General features: G+C 40.2%; 2 protein-coding genes across 2 annotated transcripts in view; one reads left to right on the top strand and one right to left on the bottom strand.

The window, feature by feature from the left end:
- The first annotated feature begins 405 nt into the window (after window positions 1-405).
- Window positions 406-26,692, top strand: part of UBAC2 (UBA domain containing 2) — a 104,318-nt gene continuing 78,031 nt past the window's right edge. Inside the window, exons 1-4 of the mRNA XM_060769553.2 lie at window positions 406-578; window positions 7,611-7,738; window positions 11,676-11,795; window positions 13,228-13,334. Coding sequence (XP_060625536.1) covers window positions 548-578; window positions 7,611-7,738; window positions 11,676-11,795; window positions 13,228-13,334 — 386 coding nt within the window. The 5' untranslated portion in view covers window positions 406-547. The remainder of the gene's footprint in view (window positions 579-7,610; window positions 7,739-11,675; window positions 11,796-13,227; window positions 13,335-26,692) is intronic.
- On the bottom strand, window positions 16,103-26,065 carry GPR18 (G protein-coupled receptor 18). The gene is made up of 2 exons (XM_060769554.2): window positions 25,957-26,065; window positions 16,103-17,272 (listed from the first exon to the last, which is right to left on the bottom strand). Exon 2 carries the CDS (start codon window positions 17,252-17,254, stop codon window positions 16,268-16,270), a length of 987 nt encoding a protein of 328 aa, XP_060625537.2. The 5' UTR covers window positions 17,255-17,272; window positions 25,957-26,065; the 3' UTR covers window positions 16,103-16,267.

Raw genomic sequence — 26,692 nt, 5'->3', positions numbered from 1 at the left:
TTCTTTCTTCCATCTTGGATATTCCACAGATATATACACCCCACTTGCTTATTTTCCAACAGAGCTTACAACCCGTCATAGATGTGGGCGAAACGTCAGGAGAGAATGCTTCTGAAACATGGCCATACAGCCCGGGAAACTCACAGGATGGCCATGAAAGTCTTCGATCACACATTGCAGAAAAGAAGGAATTTTTTTTAGAATCAGAAAGGGGGGGGGAGATTAATTTTATTTCCAGCCGCGGGTGGCTGAAACCGCGGATACGGAGTGCCACCGAGGAGAGGAGGCGAAGCGGGTGAGGAGTGAGGCGGGGGGGGGGGGGCGCGAGAAGGAGCCCGGCGCGCGGCCTCCCCATTCCTCTGCGCGCCTTGGCCTTCCTGGCGGGCTGCGGGTGGGCGGCGTCTCCGGCAGGGGGCGCTGTGCGAAGGGGTCTCCGCGCCCTGCTGCTCCCCGGCCGGCTCCGCGAGGCGCAGGAGCGAGAGGGGCGCTCCGAGGAGGCCTTCCCCAGACCCCCTCCCCTCCCTCCTCCTCCTCCTGATCCGGGACCATGTTCACCAGCACCGGATCCAGCGGCCTGTGTAAGTCGGCGGCGCCTCCCCCCTTCCTTCCTTCCTCCTTCCCTTCCCTTTCGTTCCCCGCTTTTCTCTGCGAAGGCCACGGTCTCCTCCCTCTTCCGCCCTACTGGCCCCCCTCCCTCCCTCCCTCCCGGATCCAGAGGCTCGTTTGAGGAGCCAGCCAGCCAGAAAGAGAGCGCGCGAGCGAGTGAGCGAGTGGGTGCGCGCGCTTCTGGGTTAGCCCTTTCCTGCGGGCGGAGAGGGATCTGCGTTGACGCAACCAGGACTCTTCTGTTCCAGACATGAGCGCCTTCCCCGCGGGCACGCTCCTCAGCCGCGCGCCCCCTCGTGGTCGAACCTCACAAGGCCGCCTGCTGCCTCCTCCTCCTCCTCCATTGAGAGAGTCACAGGCCTGAAAACATACTATGCTCTGTATATTGCTTTAGCAAAAACTTAAAAAAAAAAGGATTTGTAGGAATTTGTCCCCCAAAGCCCAGAAATGGCTTCTGATTTGCTGCATCAACTGAATGAATGGCGTTTGCCCTGGAAAGATTGCTATTTCAATTATTTGCTAAATGTTTTTAAATTGTATTTTATTTTGTTGGGGGCATCAAATTGTGTCGACTGTAAACTGCCTTGAGTCACCTTCGGGCTGAGAAAGGCGGTATATAAATACCATGAATAAGTATTGCTTTGTTATATTTAATGGCATCAAATTGTGCCAAATGTAAGCTGTCCTGAGTCCCCCTTTGGAGGTTGAGAAGGACAGGGTAAAAATACTGGAAATGAATAAATAAATAATCATTTATTGTGTTGCCAGAGCTCATGGTGGTACAGTAGGTTAAACCCTTGTGCCGGCAGGACTGAAGACTGACAGGCTGCAGGTTCGAATCTGGGGAGAGCGTGGATGAGCTCCCTCTGTCAGCTTCAGCTCCCCATGCGGGGACAAGAGAAAAACCTCCAACAAAGATGGTAAACAGCAAAACATCTGGGCATCCCCTGGGCAACGTCCTTGCAGATGACCAATTCCCTTACACTAGAAGCAACTTGCAGTTGCTCAAGTCATTCCTGACTTGAAAAAACAAACAAACTTCCAGAGCTTTATGAAATCCTTTTGGAGTTGGTATCAGTGAAGGAAAAACAACAGTTGTTTCCCGTGAGCTATATCTATATGCATTTTCATCACTTGTAGAGCTGAGCCATTAAAAGATAGCTGATGCATTTGAATGAAATATTGCAGTTTTAGCCTTATTAACTCTTTCAGCACTTTTGCATCACCTCATATAGTGGTTTTTAGTAAATAAACACTTATCCACTAGTCATTAAGTCCACTGAAACATATCTATGTAAGAAACAATCCATGATTATTAGAAACATTTATTTACTCAAATGGCAGTTTCTCAAGTTGCTCCCGACATGGAAAAAAAATTGGGTGCACCTACCCATTTTGGGATTTGTAGTTTCACAAGGTATTTTGCCTTTTCTATCAGAGGATGGACCTACGCAGTAAAGATGATGCAGTTTGATACCACTCCGTAATGGTTCGACGCTGTGCGATTATGGGACTTGTAGTACTATAAGGTCTTCAGCCTTCTTTGGCAAAGTGCTGCTGCCTCATCAAACTACAATTCCCAAGTTTCAGTTGCGGTCGAGCCATGGCAGTTAAAGCAGGGTGAAACAGCATTCGTTCTACTATATAGATGCACCCTCCCCCAACTGAACTACAAATCCCCCAATTGAGATATAGCTGTTAAGTATCAAACGGCTGTAATTGGACAGTGTGGATACATCCCGAGAAAGGGGTTCAAATCTTGTAATAGACTTTCAGATCTTGCCGAGAAGACCCTATGGGAGGCTTACCTTCGGGTGGCTCTAAGTCAGAAATGACTTGAAGGCACACAACACACAGATATTTTGTCTTATCTAATGTCAAAGTATATACGTATATTTCAAACCCATGTCATCTGACAATACACAGAATCTGTAGTGCTGTTCTTTACAAAGTCACTTTGGAGTTAGATCCCATTGACGTCAGTGGGGTTTTGCCTTAAAGTAGGTATATGTACATTTTTTATTGTGTTGGAAGTGACTTGAGGAACTGCAAGTTGCTTCTGGTGTGAGAGAATTGGCAGTCTGCAAGGACTTTGCCTGGTGGACGCCCAGATGTGTTACCATCCTGAGAGAAGCTTCTCTCATGTCCCCGCATGGGAAACTATAGCTGACAGACGGGAACTCACCCTGCTCCCTGAATTTGAACCACCAACCTTCAGGTCAGCAGTTCAGCCAGCACATAGGTTTAACCCATTGCACCACCTGTTGCTTGTATCCAGTGCTTTAGATAAAAATGAGTCATAAGGTAAATTGTGATTCCAGATCAGTCACAGAGCTTATATATACTCTTTACAGGATATGTGTCTTTGTTTTTGTGTTTAGAGCCCCATTTTACATTTTTTTTAAAAAAAATCAAAATTCTATGCATCTTAAACTCACAATCTGTGTTATGTTGCTGTGAATGCCTACATTTTGGCATTCCACCAATGTAATCCTAAAATGATGTTCTGGAGAGTAAGGGCCTTTCCATACAGCCATATAACTCAAAATATCAAGGCAGAAAATCCCGCTATATCTGCTTTGAACTGGGTTATCTAAGTCCTCACTGCCGTATATTCCAGTTCAAAGCAGATCATGTAGGATTTTATTCAGCTGTGTGGAAGGGGCCTAAATCATGCTGAATGTATATTTTACAGAACAGTTTACAGCAGCACTCTTCAAACTGCTAATAATTGGCTACTGGTTACCGGAGGTTTTCCAGGAGTGAAAGAAACACTTGTAGTCAGTGGGTGAATAACAGCAAAGGTTATGCCCATATGTGTGATTCTCACCTATCTGTAGTGGAGCTCTGCTTCTTAAACTGTGGGTTCTGACCCCAAATGGGGTCCCGTTAGCTTAGTGTTGAGGTCCCGAAAAAATGGGCAACAGTCAAAGGTTTTTGAATGTCACCTAGTGGCTGTTTAAACATCCCATGATATCTTTAGCGACAGCAATACAGTACAGTGGACTGCAGAAAATTCTTCAGCTGTACTTTATGAAAAGGAAAAATAAGTAATTTAGCAAGCCTTGCAAATGCTGATTCATTATTAGTAATTGTTTGATGTTATAGGTATTTTATATATTTTTATACTAGGGGTCACATAGAAAAATCCTTGAGCCGAAAGATGTTGCAAGTGGAAAATGTTTAAGAATCTCTGCAATAGAGGACTGCTGTTGTTGGAAAATATTATACTCCTCCAAATTTCCAGTTTCTTCTGCAAACCCTTAAAACTGGCACTGGAACATGCCCAGTGGGGAGTGAAGTAAACTGGTGAAGCCTTGAGTACAAGGCAGAATGATGAAGTATTGGAAGTCATAGCAAATGTCTCAAAACTAAAAAAGAAAACCTCTAACTGACCCTCTTTTGTTTCCACCCCTGAAAGAAATCATAGTGGACTACATTCATTATTTTGATCAAACCCTTTCCTTATCCTGCTTGCAAAGATCTATTTGAGTCTACTGATAAAATATTTCACACGGGATATCCGCTGCACCCCCAATTTGAACTGTTTATTCTTAGGATGTTTCAGGGCACTTCCATTTTGAGCTTGGGTTTCTAAAATAGAAGCAGTCATGCTATAAATGAATTGTGGGTCAAATAGGTTTAGAGTTTACAGCATGCATCAATCCGACAAATTATAGTATGGTGCTAAAGTGTTTATTATACCTCTAAAATTAGCATGCATTTGCATTTTGAAATGTGCTGCAGGACCAAAGTTGTTTTTATAGAGAATTGTACTTTCCTCTGTGGTTGACTTTCACATTTACTGGTATATGTTGTTTACAGCTCTGGCTACTCGCCCTTGTGATATAAGTAAAAACAAGTGCTCACATCCTGTCTGCTAGTGTTTGAAGTGTGTAAAAATTGAAATGTCTCAAATGAAAACTGATGGCAGAGAAGTGGTATGTCTATCTCTGTATGATGCAGACAAGCATGGCTAATGTTAGTACTTAATACGTTTGAGAAGATGGGGAAGATACTTGTTTTATTGTAGTGTAGGCAAGTGTTCCATTTTTACATTTATGAAACAATATGACCCTCAAACATCTCTGGTTTAGAAATGTCTCTGTGGGACACTTTAGTCAGACAAATTCATTTTTTCCTAACCTAATATGCATAGAAGTACATCTATAATGTTTAAATGCAAGGCTGTCATTGGCAAGTGCCTCCCAAAGACTAGAGGTCCCTACAAATACTTTTCTCAATGTGTCTGGCTATAGCAGTGGTTCTCATCCTGTGGGTCTCCAGATATTTTGGCCTTCAACTCCCAGAAATCGTAACAGCTGTCAAACTGGCTGGGATTTCTGGGAGTTGAATGCCAAAACACCTGGGAACCCACAGGTTGAGAACCACTGGGCTATAGGAAAATGACATTGTGCCACTATTGATCCCCAGATTATCTCCACACTTCATTCACTTGCCAGATACAATTTTATCATATAAATAAAAATGTTATTGGGGTAAAACAAAAAGCTTATTATTTATTAAATGTAGAGAACAATTTAATGTATTTTGAGTTGTCTTTGAGGACAATCCCCCTTCACTTTGTTTCATTGAACTAATTCCAAGTGTTCATGGGAATAAGGTCTTAAAAGTATAAACATATTACAGTACAATGTTATACAGAAGTAAGCCCTAATAAATTCTGTGGGTCTGATCCCCCCAAAGTATGTATGTAGGGGAATCCAGCATTAACTTTGTATAAGCAGAATTGTAGAAATACCCATATTAGGGAGAAAACTGCAAACTGCTCCACTACATTCTACATAAATTCATAAATCATAAATATTTCCTTCTGAAAAGTAGGGAGAAAAATAAAAAAGAAACCATAAATTTTGTAGTAAGAAAAAACAAGTCCGTTATTTAGAAAAGGAGATTCTCCTGAAGTCATAGTGACTAGAAATATCTTTAGATATTAGTTAAATGCCATAACATTTACTTACTTGCTATATTTCTACCCTGCTCTTCTCATCTCGAAGTGGACTCAGACTGACTTACAGTTATAGCAAAATCCATGCTGTGCTACAAATACAAATGTACAAATACAATACATTGAACAATTAAAACACTTGAGTTCTAGAGTATGGATCTTAATATTCTAATGGTGTAGATATATGAAAATGAACAGGTTGTATATGTAACTATAGTTCTTTGAGTGGTCATTTGTTAGAGCTCTTACCACCCATAGTCACTTCGTACTCTTACTTTCTCTTCTAAACCCTCAATTTAATGGATTCTGAAGCAGCAGTATCAAAGAAACTAAAGAACGGCAGAACTCGAGAATGGAAGGATATGGAGGGCTATGTGAATTTAAAGGTGACTGCTTAAAGAAGTACAGTTACCGGCATAAACCTATCCTGCACATGATGGATTAATGCTTGAACCAAGAAAATCCCTAAAGATGGCAGAAAACAAATCTCTTTGTCATTTGCCTGGAAAGTAGGCCATGGTTGCGTGAGAATCTAGTATGGCACCAATGAATTTTACAGCTTCCGATGGTACCAGATGAAACTTAGTCAAAGCCTAAAGAATTGAGCAGGTGGAGCATAATATTGATATCATAGAATAATATGTCTCATGAATGGACAACATGACACTATTTGTCAATGTAAGGTAACATGCCAACCCTTGTTGCCTGAACCAAGTGGCCACAAGTGCCATCTGTTTTGTGAAAATCTGAGGAGCAATGGATGGTCTAAAGAAAAGGATGTAAAACCTATAGGCCCGGGTCTAATGGGGTATTGGGCCTGTGGGGACTCATTTCTGGGTAGTCCTGGGAGTACCCGGGGGTGAGTCCCCATTGCCATCTCGCACCTTTAAGGCTCCTGGAGCCCAAAGGTGAGGGATGACACCCGCCCTTCCCTCAACCCCAAATTTATCCTTAAAATTTAAAGAAAATGTAGTTGACCACTATATGTTCCCTTCTGGCACCCTCCTGGAGCTAGGAAATGATGCGCCAGGAGAGGGTGGGGTGGGGACAAGGATGAGGACGAGGAGGGAGCATATGATGGCCAGGTACATTTTCTTCAACCTTTAGAGGTAAATTTGGGGGGCTGTGGGGTGGCTGCATGCTATCCCAATTTTAATCGAGATGGCATATGGCGCAGATTTTTAAAACCCGCTTTGGTGCAGATTTTTTAAACTTGCTTTGGCGTGGATTTTAATCCTGTCTGGAAGCACCCTCAGTCACACCAAACCAAGGCAAACCACCATCCACATTGCAGTCAAAGAGAAAGTACAATCCAAACCAAAGAAATCCCAAAACCAGAAGAAAGCCAGGTCAAAATCCAAATCAACTGTATAGTCAAGAAAACCGAAAGACAGTAATTCTTAGAACAGTTCCTTCGATGCTGCTGTGGATGAAAAGGAACTGAGGGTTTAGGCAAGACATGTTGGGAACTAAGGATGTGGGGACTAAGTCTGGGTTGGATTCCCCCCCCCCCCAATATTATGTAATAATTATTAAGGGTTCCAGACAATGCATTGCGCAGGTGCAGATAACCCAATTTATGTAAGTCACAGGGACCATGAAGAAGAACTTCACACAGCACCTTTATATAACTAAAACATTGTCATTATATTACTGTATTTTATTTATTGTTAAAGGGGGCAGGGATCATACAACTGGTTTTCAAGCATTCCCAAAGTTTCCAATTGGGAAACCAAAAACCAAAAACAAAAGCTTCAGGAAAAAGTAAAGGAAACCCCACCCCACACTTGCTATATTTTTTCTAGGTTTTCGCCTCTATAGCTTTTACATTGATTAAACAAAATAAAAATGCCTGTTATTTGCCTAACGTTGATTTATTGTAGTCATAATCAGTTTGTTAGCTTATGCTGGATTTGGAGGGAGATTGTTTCATCTTGATATAAAAATATTTTCTTTAGCTTGTTTTCTTCACATATTCATAACTGAAATATCCTTTTATTTACCTACATGTGTGTATGTGTGTTTCCTTTTAAAGATAAAGCACCTTTGTCAAAAGGCCTTTTAATAATCCCAAGCACCTTCTCACTTTTGTTGGCTCTACTCTTTCAACAATACCAGAAGTTCTTTGTGTACAATCTACAAGCAGTGAAAGAAGAATTTCAGGTAAACAGCCATTCTTTTTATAAAACTGTACATATTGACACATAGTCATTAAGCAAGATACATTTTATAGGTTAGGATTTCTGTAGACCGTTTTGTTTTGTTTTAATATCTTAGATACACAATGTATTCTCTGCATTTTAGATGTGGAATCCTTGTGGTTTGAAGGTCTGATGTAAGACTATTCAGTTAATACTGTTAATATTGTTTTGAGCTCATATGTCAAACTGATGTAGCTGCCAAAGAGGACCTGGTAGAAGAGGTCAACTCTGTTGGCTTACCTCTTTTTATTTACTCAAACTTTAGGAAGAGTTTTTGCATAAATGTTCCTCCTTCGCCATATATTGACTGTTTTGTAGGTCTCAAATCAAAAGGCCAAAGGATTTGATCAAGCGGGAGACTCAATTATAGTTTTTGTACAAGGAATGTGTGCGTGCACTTGTGTGATACCATTGCTTATTGGAGACCTTGCTTTCAGTATATGCATTCCAATATACAATCGAGGGTGCTGTAAAAGTCTCCAGTGAGAGCCCTGGCTTGTATCAAAGCAAAATGACTCGGCAGTCTGCATAACATTATGAATGCTTAGAGCTCAGCCTGTCAAGCCTCCAGTAAAAAGTATGTGCTAGTGATGCAAGAGAGAAGGTGTTATGACCTGAGTACCTCAAGTCCATGAGTTGTTCAACAGGAGTAGTATGTGCCTTGTGGTCCTTGGCACATACAGCAAATGTAATCAAGGGGTTATGTTCTCGCCTACAAACCATGTACAGTATTTACTCAAATCTAATGCTTACCGTTTTTGTTGAAAATATCCTCCCAAAATTAGGGTGTGCATTAGATTCGCGTAATACAGTAATCTAAGTGTTGAGCCAAGGCAAAAAGGGAAGCTGCTTCAAGAGCACCTGGAGCTCCTATTGATGGGTATCATCTTTAATTTAATTGCCATGGCTCAATGCTATGCAATCCTGGGATTTGTGGTTTGGTGAGGCATCAGCATTCTTTGGCAGCTCCCATGATCCCAAACTACAGCCACCATGACGCCATAGCATTACACCAGGACAGTCAAAATGGATTAATTCTACAGCATAGATGCACCCCAAGGTTTTCTTTTCAATTGCTGGAAGTTTTGGTGTTCTTACACTTTTGTTTTTGAAGAAGGAATTTTAAGCAGGCAGGCACTGTAATGGATACCTTTTTGGACAAATTACAAAGAGGGCACCTTTTGTTGCTGCATATTACATTCACCAGCAATTACTTTTTTTTTTTCGTTTCAGAGTTTTGAAAACTTTGTTGTGCATTAGATTTGATTCCGCATTAGACTCAAATAAACAGGCTATCACTTGTGGCCGATTATGATTGCCTTTCATGTGTAGAATCTTGGTAGTGCATCCATAAGTAACCATAGAGACCTATTGTGGATCTGCATGGTCTTTTGCAGTGAGGACATCAATTTCCAGGTGGAAGGCAGACCAGACAAGGGTTGGCTTGACGCACCTTCTTCTTGACACATTTCTCTCTTTTGCCCTCCATTCATGCCTCTTTGAATCTCACAGCACTGTTGGTCACAGCTGAACTCCAGTCACAACACTTGAAGGCCAGGGCTTCCCATTTCTCAGTGCCTTTGCTACAGTTTTTACGGTTAGCTTTAAGCCCATCTTTAAATCTCTTTTGCTGTCCACCAACATTCCCTTTTCCGTTCTTGAGTTGAAAGTAGAGTAATTGTTTTGGGAGATGGTGATCAGGCAAAGATAAGCCCATTTTTAAATCTCTTTTGCTATCAACCAGCATTCTGTTTTCCATTCTTGAGCTGAGAGTAAAGTACAGTAAAAGCTTTGGGAATAGTTTAATAAACAAATGGTGATACGTATTGAACCCTCTTGCTTATCTCCCCATAGCGTTACCCAGTTGCTTATCTCCCCATAGCGTTACCCACTTCTCCCATAGAAATTTTGCCCAGATAAGCTTAGCTGATGTACAGCATGAGAGCATTCACTTAGCAAAAATTAAGAAGATTGTACAAAGTGAACACGGAGAAGCAACTGCCAAGAGGAGAGGGGTAGCTTCCTCCCTTTGTAAGGACTTCATTGCTGTTTATATCCAGCAGACAATGCCAGCAACCCCCTGCTTTATGCATATTGTATGCACTCAACTATAAATCAATTTTTTGGATAAGTTACAGGCAGGTTTTGGCTCAAAATTACTGAATTTGCTGTAATTCATGGGTACATCCAAGGGGCATATAACAAGCAAATATTTTCCTCCCCTTTTAAAAATGCATGTGGGGAACTTACTTAGGAAAAGCTAAAGAGAGGGAAAGGATCTGTTTATTTGATGAGTTACACTTGGGGCGGATGTGCATTGCATTACTGGTCTTAAAATCTATCTCTAAACTTATACAGTTAGAGATAGTGAAGATATCAAAGGGGAGGGGAAACTGTAAAGGCAAATGGCATTTCAGCACTGAAGGGAAAGATGTGGCAAGAGAGAGAGAGAGACAGACAGGAGAATGTATGTGAGAAGACTGGGTGTTGTTATGGTGACCCCAACTCATGTTTCCCATGGCTGGTCTAAACAATGCACATGAAAAAAAGGCAGCCCTCCCTCCACCTTCATCTTTTTTTTTGAACCCAAGCAATATTCAACAGCAATGGAAGGAATGTAAAGTGCAGTTGGTGCCTGGGGCTTGCTGCAACTCTACTGCTGCCCTTTGTTATAATCTAGAGGGGGAGTGCCAAACCTCATAAGGCTTGTACAGTAAGCCCCTATTAAAATGGTGGAGGGCAGTAGTGGAGGCAGCAGCAACCAGAGGCTGGATTGATTTCCTCCATGAATTCAAATGTATAATATTGTGTACATTTTTTTCATGCCGGGAGCGACTTGAGAAACTGCAAGTCGTTTCTGATGTGAGAGAATTGACCGTTTGCACAGACGTTGCCAAGGGAATGCTCGGATGTTTTAACCATTTTGTAGGAGGCTTCTATCATGGGAAGCTGGAGCTGACAGACAGGGGCTCACCCCACTCCTTGGATTTAAATCTCTGACCATTTTGTCAGCAGACCATTAGGTTTAACCCATTGTGCCACTGGGGGCTCCATTGTGTAAATTTGAAATCATGAATGTTGCGCCTGCAGATAAGTGCCTGTCCAGACCTGACTCTGCAGAGGCACTTAACCTGGAGGGAGAGGAAAGACAAGGGTGTCATCCACACCTTGTTGCTGTACCTGTTGCCCCAAATGCAGAAAGTACAGAGCTTATCACACCAGGTTTGTTGTCAACTGTTTCCAGCTTTGACCTGTGAATAGGTCGGCCTAGGTTTTTAGACTAATTTTTAAAGACCAAATTAATAGTTGAGTACATGCAGTAAACTGCAGCAAGTCACAAAGACAGAGATCTGACCTTTTTAATTGCAGTGTGGGTTTGAAATGAGCATATGATGTTTAACGTTGCTTTAAGCTTACCTGGGTGAGTGGAGAATGCAGACATCCCTTTGTTTCCTTTGTGGTTTGTCTTTGAAATAGGAGGTAAAATGCTGTTCCAGTAATAACAGTGCACTTTGCTGAAAAGTTTTGATTTGACCACTATTAACCATTTTTATGACTTTATAAGACAAATTGAAAGTGCCACGGACCAGTGGTTTTCCAATTAGAATAGGACACTTTTTCCTAAGCGCTGAGGAATCCCAACTGCATCAGCTAAGTGTGACTTCATTTAATGTGAACTTTGCAAGAGAAACATAATAAATGTATTTTGCATTTGTATAAAACAACTTTCCAAAAATATAAGTAACTTCGAGAAAAATTCACACATAACTCTTTTCTGCTATTTGTGTCATTTTGCATTGCAAATCCATGATAATCTCAAACCAAAACACATCTCTTAAAATAATTCCTGGAGTATGTAGGAAAATTCCTTATACCTGTGTATTTTTTTTCTTTTTTAGGTTTGGAGGCTTCTATGTGGGCGAACAGTATGCCTTGATCTCAAAGACACATTCTGCAGCAGTTTGCTCATCTACAACTTTAGGATATTTGAAAGGCGATATGGAAGCAGGAAATTTTCAGTAAGAGAAAGTTCTGTTTCCTCTCATGTTTCACATGCAATACAATTGAAAAAGTTCTGTTCTTGAACCTATTTTCCATCTAAATATATCACTAAACCTTAAAATCCAGCTGTCACAGCTCATAGGGATATTGTAGAACAACACATGATTTTTTTTCTTGCATGTTTGCTACCTTTAGGTGTCAGATAGCTAGAAAGTAGAGAGCAAATGTGAGTGCTTTTATTTATTTTATTTTATTTATATTCTGCCTTTCTCACAGGATGGAGTAATTTTAACTCTGTCATTACATTGTTTCTTGCTATTGTGTATCTTCAAGTTACTTCTGACTTATGGTGATCATAAGGCGATCCTTTCATGGGGCATTATGGGGTATCTGCTTTGAGTCTAGTTTGTACAGCGATAAAGTGGTGTGTTATTATTATTAATAATAAAAGGTAAAGTTTTCCCCTAACATTAAGTCTAGTTGTGTCTGACTCTGGGGGTTGGCCTCATTTCCATTTCTAAGACAAAGAGCCGCCATTGTCTGTAGACACCACCAAGGTCATGTGGCCAGCATGACTGCATGAGTGCACTTACTTTCTGGCAAATGCAGTACCTATTGATCTACTCACATTTGCATGTTTTTGAACTGCTAGGTTGGCAGAAGCTGGGGATAACAGCAGGAGCTCACCTTGTTCCCCAGATCTGAACCACCAACTTTTCGGTCAGCAAGTTCAACAGCTTAGCGCTTTAACCTGCTGTGCCACCAGGGGGCCCATTAATAAAAATAATAATAGCAAATTTGTTCCTCTGAAACTGAGAGAGTGTGACTTACCCAGGTCATTCAGAGGATTTTCATGGCTGAGCATGAGATTGATTTGCAATCTCATAGTCCAGCACTCAAAACACCATGCCATATAGAATAGAGATCTATAGATAGAAATGTATTTTTCCACTGTTGTTGCTTGCACTAGGCTAATCCAAACCAGGTACAATTAATGCTACAGAGATTCTCCCGTTGTTTCATTGACAATGCTGCACTCAGCTTGTACACTTCATGTGGTGTATTTGGATATTCTTCAGAGCTTTCAGTAATTTGTGTGGCCTATAGTCCCTATTTCATTTTGATTGTGTACTTAGTTTCTCAATTATTTTCAGATTTTGTGTTTTATGTATTGCTTGCTTTTCTAAGATATAATTTGTGTTAGTCTAACAATGTCACCCAGCTACTATTGCCAGATGTCCTAATTTTGAAAGTTCAAAAATTTGGACATGCTAGTTAGCTATATGGAAAATCTAATATATTTCTAAATTAGGATGCTTGCAGTCTCCATTAAGCCTCTTTCAGCACCCTTTTTGTCTAAAAGTGAGAAGTATGGAAAGCAATGGCCCAGTTTTGCAAAGAAAGATGTCCTATTTCAGATACTGATCCTTCATGCTTTCTATTTTCCAGTCATTTTTGCTGGGCTCTTGGATGCTGTCAGTGTTGTTTGACCTACTCCTGGTAGAAGCTGTGGAGTATTCTTTTGGCCTGACGATCAATAGCTTGCCTTCAGGATTGTAAGTAGCTGTAAGAAGCTTGCTGATTTTTTTAGTTTCAAGTGATTTCGTTTTAAAAACATTGTAACAGTCCTTTGTTATTTCTGCTGCCGCATATTAGCCCAGTATTTTCTTATCCGGATCAAGTCAGGTATGGTTGATTGTTAAGAGCCATAATAAATGATCATATAAATCACGTATGGGCAAACTTTGGCCCTCCAGGTGTTTTGGACTTCAATTCCCACAATTCCTAACAGCCGGTTGTGGGAGTTGAAATCCCAAACACCTGGAGGGCCAAAGTTTGCCCATGCCTGATATAAATGCACACTCAAGATGAGTGTCCAAAATTACTGCTAAATACATTTACTGTTAATCTGTGCCTTAGAACACAAAGAATATTGAAATTATGACCTAGACATTTCAAATATGTTCCTGCCCCATGTCATTTATAATACTACAATTGAATGTTTCATTTGCCTTTAGTATAGTCATCATAATGCCAAAATTTGATTTTCTGTGTATATTGTGCTGTTGTATCTTGTGTTGTGCAGTCCCTGATTATCTGAGATCATACCCTGAAGGTGTGTATCATATCCAAGCAGTAGCCAATAGGAATAATTATTACTGACAAATCTGGAAAAAAATGTGGAAACGTGGAATGCATTTTTGCTAATATCTCATCTAACCTCTAATGATCTCTTTTTAAAAAATTAGCTCTGAAAATAACCCCAGTGTTTTTGTCAAAAATATCCATTCTATTTGATATACCAACTCTCTCAAATTACCAAAATTAACAGCTTTGTTTTCTATCGGTCTATAAATATTTCTATACAACCAGAAGTATATGGGATTTTTTGTTGAACATAATGTATTTATGTGAATGTTATTTTTCCAGAAGTCAACACTTGTGAGTGTGCTAATTGTAAGACCATATGGGGAAATAATTTGGCACTCTAGGTGTTTTTAGACTGCAATTCCCAGTTGCCACAGTCAGCATAGGCAATGGTTAGGCAGGCTGAAAGTAGCAGTTGAACAACATATTGAGCGATTTATGATTTAAACCAAAGGTGTCACACTGTGGCCCTCCAGGTGTTTGGGACTCCAATTCCCAGAAGGCCCAGCCAGCTTGCCCAATGTCCAGGAATTCTGGCAGCTGAAATCCAAAACACTTGGAGGGCCACAAGTTTGATAGCTCTGATTAAACAGTATTTACTTACTTAGGTGATCCCTTGTTGCCCGAGTGTGATGGCCTTCCAAGTGCAGTGTCTTGGCGGTGGATACATAGGTGACTGTAGAGCCTGATTCTTGACCCGCATGTTCTTTCACAGTGAGGACATCGGTTTCCAGGAAGAGAAGGCAGTCCCAATCAGAGTTGGTTGACGCGCCTTCCTCTTGTCATGTTTCTCCCTTTTGCCCCCCATTTGTGCCTCTTTGAATTCTACAGCACTGCTTGTAACAGCTGACCTCCAGTTAGAGCACTCAAGGGCCAGAGCTTCCCAGTTCTCGGTGTCTATGTGATTAAACAGTATACCTTTTTGGTAACACAAAATCTATTAAGCTTACCAGCTTAATATTAACTTCATTAAATGTTGTTGTAACATATTCAGTTGTACTGTTCCTGATTGTCTGGAATTACACACTAAAAATGTGTTTTAAAAAAGTGCCTACATGCTTCCTGGAGGGAGTGGTTGTCATTAGAATTAAAATACGATAGATAATAAGCCTTTATGATAATAAGCTGAAAAGATTTGTCCGATTCCCTGATGCCACAGGCTGCCATAGTGTACTGAACTGTCAGAAAGCAATAAAATGTTTTAAATACTTGTTTTGTACATATCTTTCAAGTAAATAACATGTTTATTTTGAACTCAACAGATTAAAATAACAAAGACTTTCTTTATATTTTATTATCATAGAAAGCCTGTTAATTTGACAACACCAGGTCAAATTTATGCCCCTACTTTATAGAATCATAGAGTTGGGAGAGATCACATGGGCCATCTAGTCCAACTTCCTGCTAAACAGAAAAAGCACAATCAAAGTACCACTGACAGATGGCTATCCAGCCTCTCTTTAAAAGCTTCCAAAGAAGCTTTCATCACACTCTGAGGCAGAGAATTCCACTGTTGAACAGCTCTTACGGTCAGGAAGTTCTTCCTAATGTTCAGGTGGAATCTCCTTTCCTGTCATGTGAACTCATTGCTCCAAGTCCTAGTCTCCAGGGCAGCAAAAGTCAAGCCTGCTCCCTCCTCCCTATGACATCTTTTCAGATATTTGAACATCATTTATTTATTTTTATCCTGCTTTTCTTCCAGAAACAGGATTTATGGTGATCATGTCTCCTCATCTCCATTTTCTTCCCTTATTTTTGCACTAGACTTTTCCCCACTGTTTCACTAAAGCATGCTCAGAGAGAGGAAACACATTTTGCCCAAGTTTCTTTGCCCTGGATTGCCTTCAGGGGGCATCTCAGGCTTGTTTGCATATGAGGAGGTATTTGCACTCTGGAAATAATGGACTGTATTCTGTCAGCTGCTATTGCTGAAATATCTATTGCAAATGAAATGTTTGATTTAGAAATAGAAAGTTTCCTACACGTGTTAATTTGTTGGCAGTATTGTGAACATTCTGATATAATATTTTTATCTGTGTCTCAAATCAGTTCTGCTGTATTAAATTCTGCAGTTTCCAGAAAGTAACATAATAAGAGGTTAATGGCAAAGCAGGAAAGAGAAAAAAAATAATAAGTAAATAATGAATACAAAGTGGAATTTAATAAATATCGGGAATCTCGATTCATTTCATGTAAGAGAAGTTTGCCTCTTTATTGGGGAAAATCAGTTTCGAGATAGGATTAATAAAATTGTTTCTTTGCCAAAATGCCGTGATTACTTTTGATTTATTCTAAGCTTTGCCATTCTTTATTTAAGTAAGATTGCCTTGTTTTATTCTTTTTATATCATCTCACTGTTGATGTTGCTTAATGACATCATGCTACCAGATCGCATACTTTTCCTCCGCACGCTTCGAAGGTAATTGCGATAAAGCATGACACTGATTACCCGGGCCTGAAATTGTTTAGAAACCAGGTAGTACAGAATGACATCCAGGCATGTGCTGAGATTCATAAGGAATGTAGTAAATGCGCCCCACGGATTGTAGCTCACATGTCCATCTTGGAGCATCAGAAATGCAAAACAAATGTGGAAAGGCACAAAACATACAAGCACTTGGATGATCAGTGTCACAATAATTCTGATGGATCTCTCTTTAGCTTTTGGCTTTAACTTGGAAGTTCTTCCATGTATGAGACTGTAAATGACAACTAGGTAACAGCCAATCATGATGAAGAGGGGAATTAAGAAAAAAAATACCAGCCGAGAATAATTTAACACACTAACTTCCTTTAGATAGATGATATCCATCATCTTAATGCAGGTGGTAAAGTTTGTAATTTTATCTGGATCAGAAGATAAGAACAACAGTGGAGAGGTTGTCACGAGAGTCATTATCCAGAGACCTGCGCAAGCTATCAGAGCTTTGGTTGTGTTCTTGAGTTTCTTGGCATGTTTGGGCTGAACAACAGCCATGTATCTGTCGATGCTTATAAAAGCAAGCAGCCATAGGGCAATGCTGGGGTAGAAGACCGTGAAAGAGCTCAGAACCTGGCATAAGATGTCTCCAAAGAACCAAGTGCGTGTCACATAGTAATGCATCCGAAAAGGCAAAGTACATATAAAGAGTAAGTCAAGCAGTGCAACATTCATCATGTAGATAGTTATTGTTGTCCTTTTCTTGGTAGAACAGCTGAAGACCCAAAGTGCTGTGATGTTGACAAGTAAGCCAATAGTGAAGATAAAGCTGTAGAAAACCAGGGATGAAATTCTGTACTCTTCAGGGTGGCCATATCCAGACATGGTACTTATAGTATAGTTATTCATAACTTAATAACATGACACCTGGGATGAGAAAAAGAATGATACATTATTATCTACAGGCATCATCAGTCATCATCATCATTATTATTATTTTAAAACATCCTGAATTGCTATACAATATTCATGACATATAGTGGACAGAAAGTACAGATTAGTGGAGAATAATTTCACAAAATTGTTGTATCCTAGTCAATATAGTTCAAAATGCTTAGGGTGAGAGGAAGGAGCCCCCGGTGGTGCAATGGGTTAAAACCTTGTGCCAACAGGACTGAAGATTGACAGGACGGAGATTCAAATCCAAGGAGAGCACGGATGAGCTCCCTCTGTCAGTTCCAGCTCCCCTTGTGGGAACATGAGAGAAAACTCCCTTAAGGGTGGTTAAAAAAAACATCAAAACATTAGTGCATCCCCTGGGCAATGTCCTTGCAGATGGCCAATTTTCTCACACCAGAAGTGACTTGCAGTTTCTCAAGTCACTCCTGACACGGGGGGGGGGGGGGAGTGTGAAAGGATATGGTCTGTAAGAAGTTTATAACTCTGTTCTGTTTATCAACATTTTAAAATTTAAAGAATAAACACTGCATTCTTTGCCATTTTCCTATTTAATTATTTTACAAGGAGAGAGTTTAACTGGGAAATTTAGAAAAAAATCTGTTCATCAAACTATATTAATGTGTATCAACCTCATGTTTTGTTTGCAACGTTTCTAAATACAGCAAAAGCAATATGAAAATGAGTGCAATAAACCTCTTCAGTGGGTTCATAGAGTCCATTGTCCAACAAGAATCAATATATAGATAACAGTTTTTCAATCGTCTTTTATATGTAGCTTTTTTGTTTTATCTCGTGGACATTGGAACAGGAACATGCAGATGATTACGTAAAACTGCAAATAAATTGTATAAACAGTCTCATAACAATTATATTACCAAGCAGGCACAGACTGGCTTTAATCTCCTTTTTCCTACAGTTCCATTATGTTTGAGTGACTGTTCAAGTCTCAAAGCAAGCATAACCTGTTTAGTGGCAGGACTTGGATGAAACCATGGTTTGATCCAGGTGTCGATGGTAACCAAGAGGGCCTTTGCACAGTTAAAACTTGTGCGTCAGCTGTAGCCGTCCCTTGAAAAGTCTGATCTGGCCAGACTTTTCAAAAAGTCTTATCTGGTCCATGCCTTAGTTACATCTCAGATGGATTACTGCAATGCACTCTACGTGAGGCTGCCTATGAAGACGGTTCAGGAACTGCAATTAGTACAGAGAGCAGCAGCCAGATTTCTAATGGAAGCTCACTCACTCCCTTGTTAAAGCAACTCCACTGGCTGCCTGTGAGTTTCAGGGCCCAATTCAAAGTGCAGGCCATTACCTATAAAGTCCTCTATGGTTCAAGTCCAACCTATTTGTGTGACCGCATCTCCCCTTATGAACCAACTCTGACCTTAAAATCCTCTGGAGAGAGGCCTCCTCATGGTCCCATCACCCTCACAAGCATGGCTGGTGGGAACAAGGGCCTTCTCGGTGGCGGACCCCAGCTCTGGAATGCTCTCCCATAAGAAATCAGACAGGCGCCCTCTCTAGTTAACTTCCGGAAAGAACTAAAAATCCGGATGTGGAAGCTGGCCGTCGAAAATGGGTGATTATTTTATTACGATGGTGGTCTTGTTAATATTTATTGGTTTTAAACTGGTCATGCCTCCATGGTGCAATATGTTTTTAAATCCAGCAATTTAAAAAAAATCTGTTTGTATTTATTATTTTGATGCCATCTTTGTTTAATTTTCTTTTTGATTGTTTTCATTTGATGTACTGCTTATTTATTTATTTATTTATTTGCTTTGTATGTATTGTGATGATTTTGTAAACCGCCCCAAATCCTTGTGGAGAGGGGGCGGTATATAAATGAAGTTTTATTCATTCATTCATTCATTCATTTATTATGGATTGGCATTCTTTGTAAGAATCCCAGGAACAGCAATTCACCAAAAGTTAAAATAGGAGATTACTCTAATCTATTTTTCACCAGCCTTCAAATGCTGAGCATTTCTACAAATGATCCACCATATCTCCTAATGTATAAGTTGACCTCATGTATAAGTCAAGGGCCTGTTTTGGGTCCAAAATTATGGATTTTGGTAGGACCTGTGAATATATCGAGGGCCTTTCCATGGCGGTCAGCTGCCCCTGGCTACTACCACCATTAAATGTCCATACATTTAAAAAGTACAGATGCTGTGTCATGGCAGAGAAAATCGAAGTGGCCAATGCTTCCTCTATGTTATCCCTCTTCTGTGTTATCCATTCTACTCAGTGAAGGGGGTGTTGTTGTTTTTTAAGAGTTAAGGTACAGTATGTATATTGATCTCTGAATAAGTCAACCCAGGTTTTGGGGATGGTTACTGACTAAACTTCCTGTAGTTATATATTACTATATAGGGCAATGTATTGCTACCACAAGGGATTTGTGTAAATTGTTGAATTAGAATATTTATGTGTAGTCTTATCCACACACAAAAAAGACTTCTTGAATTTCCAGTAGATTGATAGTTTGGGAGGCCTAATGTAAACCTAATTTTGTTCTTAGTAAGTGGCAAATTCTAAGCAGCATGTTTAGTCCATGTCACTTGTGGCAAAAATTCAACTTATTTCCCCCCTGCTATAATTGTCTGCCTGAAATACAAAATGAAAGTGGAGAGACATAAGCCCCCACAAGGTTTTTTGACAGCAGATATTTTGAAAGAGGAAGTTTGTCTCTTCGCACCTTCTCACCTGCTGAAAGGTTCTTTCACTTTCTTGGCTGGGCTCCCAGCGCTTGTTGCTTTGCGCCTCCCTTCCCACTTCTCCGCCCACCTTGGCTTTTGTGGCCGAAAAAAAACTGTGGCAAGGAGAAGACTCATGTTCTCACTTTATTTTTGGAGTTGCTGTTTCTTTCAGCTGCCTTTCTAAAATCTGCAGAAAGGGTGGACACTACTAGCTTTGGTGCTTCCTAAATTTTTACAAAGCTTGCTTTATTGTGGACTGGTGCTATTGCAATTTGTTGCTGTTAGTGCCAAAATTGGTTGATAGAATGATTCCAGAAAGTGCAGATAAGGAACAGAACAGTATGAGACTGTATTATAAAGGTCAGACAAGGACAGAAACAATTTGATGGTACAGAATAGAGATGACTCATCCACCACACCTACTCCCCAGTTTTAAAAGGCTGCAGTTAGTTGTGATACCTGAGTCTACACAACAGATATTTTGCAGAACCCTGCTGCAATACAGCCTTACAAATATTTGTCCCTATTACTAACCCACAGACTTTACTCTAGGCAGTCTACACATCCGTTCCAGCAGTATCTGCTCCCTGTTTAATAGCTTCTCATTTCATAGAATCATAGAATCAAAGAGTTGGAAGAGACCTCATGGGCCATCCAGTCCAACCCCCTGCCAAGAAGCAGGAATATTGCATTCAAATCACCCCTGACAAATGGCCATCCAGCCTCTGCTTAAAAGCTTCCAAAGAAAGGAGCCTCCACCACACTCCGGGGCAGAGAGTTCCACTGCTGAACGGCTCTCACAGTCAGGAAGTTCTTCCTAATGTTCAGATGGACAAGTGCCAGGCAAGTGAACATTTCTACACCTCCTATAGTAGGAATTTAGCTTAGCAATGCAGAGCCGTGTGCTGTTGTGAAACTTTGGCTCTGGCCACCACAAGTGCCTGCCATAAAGCCCAGGTGCTACAGTGGAGCACCTGTTCTACTCTGACTTTAGCACACTTTTGGCAGGATCAGAAAGAATAGGGCTGGCTAATCAGCTTGAACATAAGTTAACTCATGACTATGTACTGAATTACTTATGATCAATTACTGAATTATTCAATTAACTTCCTTCAACCTGTTTTGTCCTGTAGGGCATTGTGCTATTGGATACGTAGTAACATATTTAAACTGATTAATCTGAACACATCAGAGTACAGATAGACCCCGACTTACAAACATCTGACTATGAATCATAGTCAAGAATACGGATGTGACAACAGGAAGTGAGATAAATCCACCCCTAGGAAGGGAAATTCATTCCTGAAAAAAGTTAACATGGGGGAAAGGTGTATCCACCAAAGGTTTATCACCAATCTTTGTTTCCACAACAAGCCAAATTTTTCAAAATCCAGTTCTCACAGGGACAGAAAATGAGGTAAAATGCTGTACAGACAGCAAAACAAACACCACAGGGGTGTTAGCCCTTCCCTGTGCTATCTAAAGCTAGCTAGCTAGCTATATGCATATATAGCGCTCTCTCTCTATATATATATAGCTATATATATATAGAGAGAGAGAGAAAGTGCTATATATATATCAACCAACCATCACCCAAGTCAAAAAAATAAGCACCATTAAAGCCTTGGCAGACCGTGCAAAAAGAATCTGCGAACCCCAACCCCCAAGATGAACTGAACCACCTCAGCTGGGCTCTATAGGCCAATGGAAACTCCACCTCAGACATCAGAAGAGCTGCAAGACCGAGAACAAGCCATGAGAGTCAAGACAAAGATCCACCCAGAGGAAAAGTGTTCTTGCCATAGATCAAGGGAACCACTGACCGCATAGGGAAGCTGATGAGGAAACACAACATAGTCTACCGTGTACCATGCAGCTGTGGACAAGTCTACATAGGGACCACCAAACGCAGTGCCCAAACACGAATCAAGGAACATGAAAGGCACTGCAGACTACTTCAACCAGAGAAGTCAGCCATAGCAGAGCACCAGATGAACCAACCTGGACACAGCATATTATTTGAGAACACAGAAATGCTGGACCACTGTCACAACCACCATGTCAGGCTACACAGAGAAGCCATTGAAATCCACAAGCATGTGGACAATTTCAACAGAAAGGAGAAAACCATGAAAATGAACAAAATCTGGCTAAAAGTATTTTAAAACTCTAAAATTAGAACAGCAAAGCAACAGAGGGAAAACAATCAGGGACATCTAATCACCTCTCAACAAAAGATTGCCTCAGGCACTACCAAGCCATCAAATGCTAATCAAGGTGGTCAGTTGAAACATTCACACCTAGCTCCAGCAGACAAAAGTTCTTTGTCCTACCCTGGTCATTCCACACATATATAAACCCATTTTCCTTGTTCCAACAGACCTCACTACCTCTGAGGATGCTTGCCATAGATGCGGGTGAAACGTCAGGACAGAATGTCTCTAGAACATGGCCATATAGCCCAAAAAACCCTACAACAGCCCAGTGATTCTGGCCATGAAAGCCTTTGCAATACACACACACACACGCATGCATGCTCTCTCTCTCTTACACACACACATATATATACACACACATACATACACACACACACACACACACATATATACATATATATACATTTGGCTGGAGTTACACTTAAAAATGCACCCATTCCAACTTACATACAAATTCAACTTAACAACAACAACGAAAAAACATGGCTGTGGCTCACAAATGGAACTTTGAAAAGGAGACGGAGGGCCTGATTCTGGCAGCCCAAGAAGAAGCCATTAGAACAAATGCCATCAAAGCCAGAATTGAAAAGTCGACAACAGATCCTAAGTGTAGACTCTGCAAGGAAGCAGATGAAACAATAGACCACATCTTCACCTGCTACAAGAAGATCGTGCAGACAGACTACAAGCAGAGGCATAAAACCATTGCTCAGATGATTCATTAGAACCTGTGCCACAAAAACCATCTGCCTGCAACAAAGAACTGGTGGGATCACAAGTTGGAAAAAGTTACAGAAAATGAACACACCAAACTCCTCTGGGACTTCCGAATTCAGACAGACAGAGTTTTGGAGCACAGTACTCCTGACCTCACGATCGTGTTAAAAAACAAAGTATGGATTGTTGATGTTGCAATCCCAGGTGACAGCAGGATTGAAGAGAAACAACTGGAAAAGCTGACACGATATGAGGATTTAAAGAACGAACTTCAAAGACTCTAGCACAAGCCAGTCAAGGTGGTCCCAGTGATGATCGGCACATTGGGTGCAGTGCCTAAAGACCTTGGCCTGTACTTAAACACAATCGGCGCTGACAAGATTACCATCTGCCAGCTGCAGAAGGCCACCTTACTGGGATCTGCACGCATTAATTGCCAATACATCACACAGTCCTAGACACTTGGGAAGTGTCCGACACGTGATGCAATACAACAGCCAGGAAAGCAATCTTGTTTGCTGTGGACTCAACTTGTTGTGTTTAAAATAATAATAATAATAATAATAATAATAATAATAAGCAACTTTATTTCTACCCCAAAAGAAGAATAGGACACAGTGGGCGGGCCAAATGTACTAGAAATAAAATTGATAAAAATTGATAAAACACTGGATGAGATAGGCAGAATATGTTTCTAAAGGAGAATGTGTTTCAGAGGGGGGAACTCAAAAGGGCCGAACAGTGGGGTTAAACCTTCATTAGGGGCAGGGGGAAACTTAAGAATGAACCTATAGAACCTATCTCATTCATAACTTGGGGACTGCCTCTACTGAAACCTTCAGAAAAGTTTTTAACATTAGAATTTCTATGTAGGCATATTTTACGAATTCGATCCATGTTCTGGCAATTCATAGGAATACCTTTCCATTTTACCATGTGATTGGATGTATGTGTTTTTGGTGTTCTAGAAAAAGGGGCAATAGCCAAGGCTGTAGTCCTGAGCATATTTATTAGTGAATGAGCCTCACTAAAAACAACATGATTGATTTTATGAGTAAACATATGGACAATGCCATTGTATTACAGTCAACTTGGCACTACCAGCTGTCATTTATCAGTCCTTTAATCTAGCACGTGGAACATCAAATACTGGGGCTGAATCCAGATTGCTGGAACTCAGTCTGGATACTATTTCCTTCATTTGTATGGAATTTGTCTCCATTCAAAAATCTTAAAATACTTTTCCCATAGGTCAATTAGTAGCAGTTAAGACCTGTAGGCTAAAACATGCCAGTTCTTTGGGTTTTATTCTTCTGCCACAGCCCACCACATGTATTTCTTGACTAAGAAACCCCTATAAAATTCATGAGCTCACCATAAGTCAACAGACAGCTTGAAGACACACATGTACACATACATACACACACACACTGAGCATTTTGTAAGCTTACCATTTTTGAAATGCCCATCAGATAGCTGATCAGTACTCCAGCTAAGTTCCAGATGAAAATCAATTTACTTGGGATAAGTTAGTGTGATGATCCTCCAAGTATTGCTAGATTCCAGTTCATATAAACCTGCACAATTGACTGTTGGATAGGACCTATGGGACAGCAGTCCAACAGTATCGAGAGGACCAGACTTCCTTTAGATGCAATGATGTGTGATTCCCTTTCATTTCCCTTTCAAATACCCGATACGCCCAAATTTGAATACTGGTAGGGTTGGGGTGGGTTTGATTTTGTCATTTGGGAGTTGTAGTTGCTGGGATTTATAGTTAACCTACAATCAAAGAGCATTCTGAGTTCCGCAAATGATGGAATTGAAGAAAACTTTCCACACAGAACTCCCATGACCAACAGGAAATACTGGAAAGGGTTTGTGGGCATTGAGCTTGAGTTTTGGAGTTGTAGTTCTCCTACATCCAGAGAGCACTGTTGGATGATGGATCTTTACCAAACTTGGCATGAATACTCAGTATGCCCAAATGTGAGCACAAGTGGAGTTTGGAGAAAATAGACTTGACATTTGGGAGTTGTAGTTGCTGGGATGTGTAGTTCACCTACAATCAAAAAGCATTCTGAACCCCACCAATGATAGAATTGGGTCAAACTTTCTACACAGAACCCCTATGACTAACAGAAAATACTTTCTGTTTTCTTAAGGTCTTTGGTGACCTCTTGGACCCCTCCCCCCCCTTGCAACCCCCCCCCCCCCCCCATGAGTACCAACTCCAGAGTTGAGAAATGCTGACATAGAGTGTTTGGCAACTGCAAATTCGAATCCTTTGGATTGATACAGAAAAGATTACTATACATTTGTCAAGAGAAATCTAAGCTCATGGCCCAACGAACAATGTTTAATGTCGCTCTCCCCACACATCCAAGCTCTCTTAGTTTAGTTTGTCTATTACTATTTATCTCTAACCTTTAAGATAACGTGAAAAGGGCTATGGCATTGACTATTAATATTTTCAACTTAAGCTGGTATGAGTACTTTTAAGGGTAAGCATTGTGACAGAATGCCATAAAATACAAGCCGATTCTCAAAGAACCTTGAAACTTGTTCCAAAAAGGGATTATTTGAAAAGGTATTTCTGCATGCGGATGAGTGGGCATACATGCATTTCCATCTGTGTGTGGGAGACTCTGTCTTTTACTTTTCAAAATGATTGCTGATTTTCAGAAAGCCTTTATTTTTCTAGTTAAATTGACTGAAAAATATTGTATTTATAGCTATGGATTATATCAGCCAGCTGGAAGCAGTTCTGCACAATTTCCTATAAAATGTTCTTTGGATTAATAATTCGATTATTTCTCATCCTGCCCTGGTTTGATTAAAAATATTGTGCAGTTGTGCACGGTTCATCAAGCTTAATTTAGAATACTGAAGTATGAGCTTCAAAAGTTCTTAAGAGTGAAGGCACTAGTTTTCATTAGCACCTGTTGAAAATAATATAGATTTTAAAAGAGTTGTTAAGAATGATGAAGATTGACAACTGACCACATCTTACCTTTTTGCTCTCTGCTGCTCTTTCAGAGATGCCTGCCTTATATTCCCAGACCAGTGAAAGATTTGGCCTTCTTCTCTATGTGATAACCTCCATGTACCAAAATAGAAACCTTTCTTTAGAGACAGGAAATGTCATAATGCAACTAGCTCGTTGATTGGTTATGTAAAGGAAACAATCTCTAATAAAATTTTGGTGCACAGTGTGTTGTTTTGTATGTATGTCTGTCTCATATGTCAGCTGATGAAATATTTCCTTTTATCTGCAAGTGTGATTTTCTCTTCTGACCTTTTTAAATCACTAATTTTTATCATGTAAGTACTGTAAGGAAATAAACATTTGTTTTTGCACTTTCAATAAGTGATTTCAATAATGGACATAAACTATTTTTAAAGAAAATGTTGTAACTTTGTGCTTCTGTGGAAATCCCCCTTCTGCATGTAGTTTGTCTTAATCGCCTCCATGACTTATTTTAAATTGGGAAGTACAGAATGAACGTGTTGATTATCTCCTTTCCTTATAATAAATACTAAGGATGAGTTTGTTCATAGCAGTTGGAATGAATTATTGTTCTAGTGATGAATATAAAAGTTCTAACTGTGGAAAAAAGGGATATACAGTATTACATAGTGTAAAGGTCATACTCAACTGCCTTTTAATGCATTTAATATAATATGGTGGTCTGAAGAAGTGAGCTAGAATAAGAAGGAATCAGTGGAGGTTTTGCAAAGAGTGGAAT

Source organism: Anolis sagrei, chromosome 3 (genome assembly GCF_037176765.1).
Source record: "Anolis sagrei isolate rAnoSag1 chromosome 3, rAnoSag1.mat, whole genome shotgun sequence".
Classification (NCBI taxonomy): domain Eukaryota; kingdom Metazoa; phylum Chordata; class Lepidosauria; order Squamata; family Dactyloidae; genus Anolis; species Anolis sagrei.
The sequence above is the reverse complement of the archived record's forward strand: the minus strand, read 5'-3'. Positions and strand labels throughout refer to the sequence as shown.

What these genes read in the sequence shown, in the direction of transcription:
- GPR18 (XM_060769554.2), bottom strand. Translation starts at nt 17,254, where the DNA reads ATGAATAACTATACTATAAGTACCATGTCTGGATATGGCCACCCTGAA.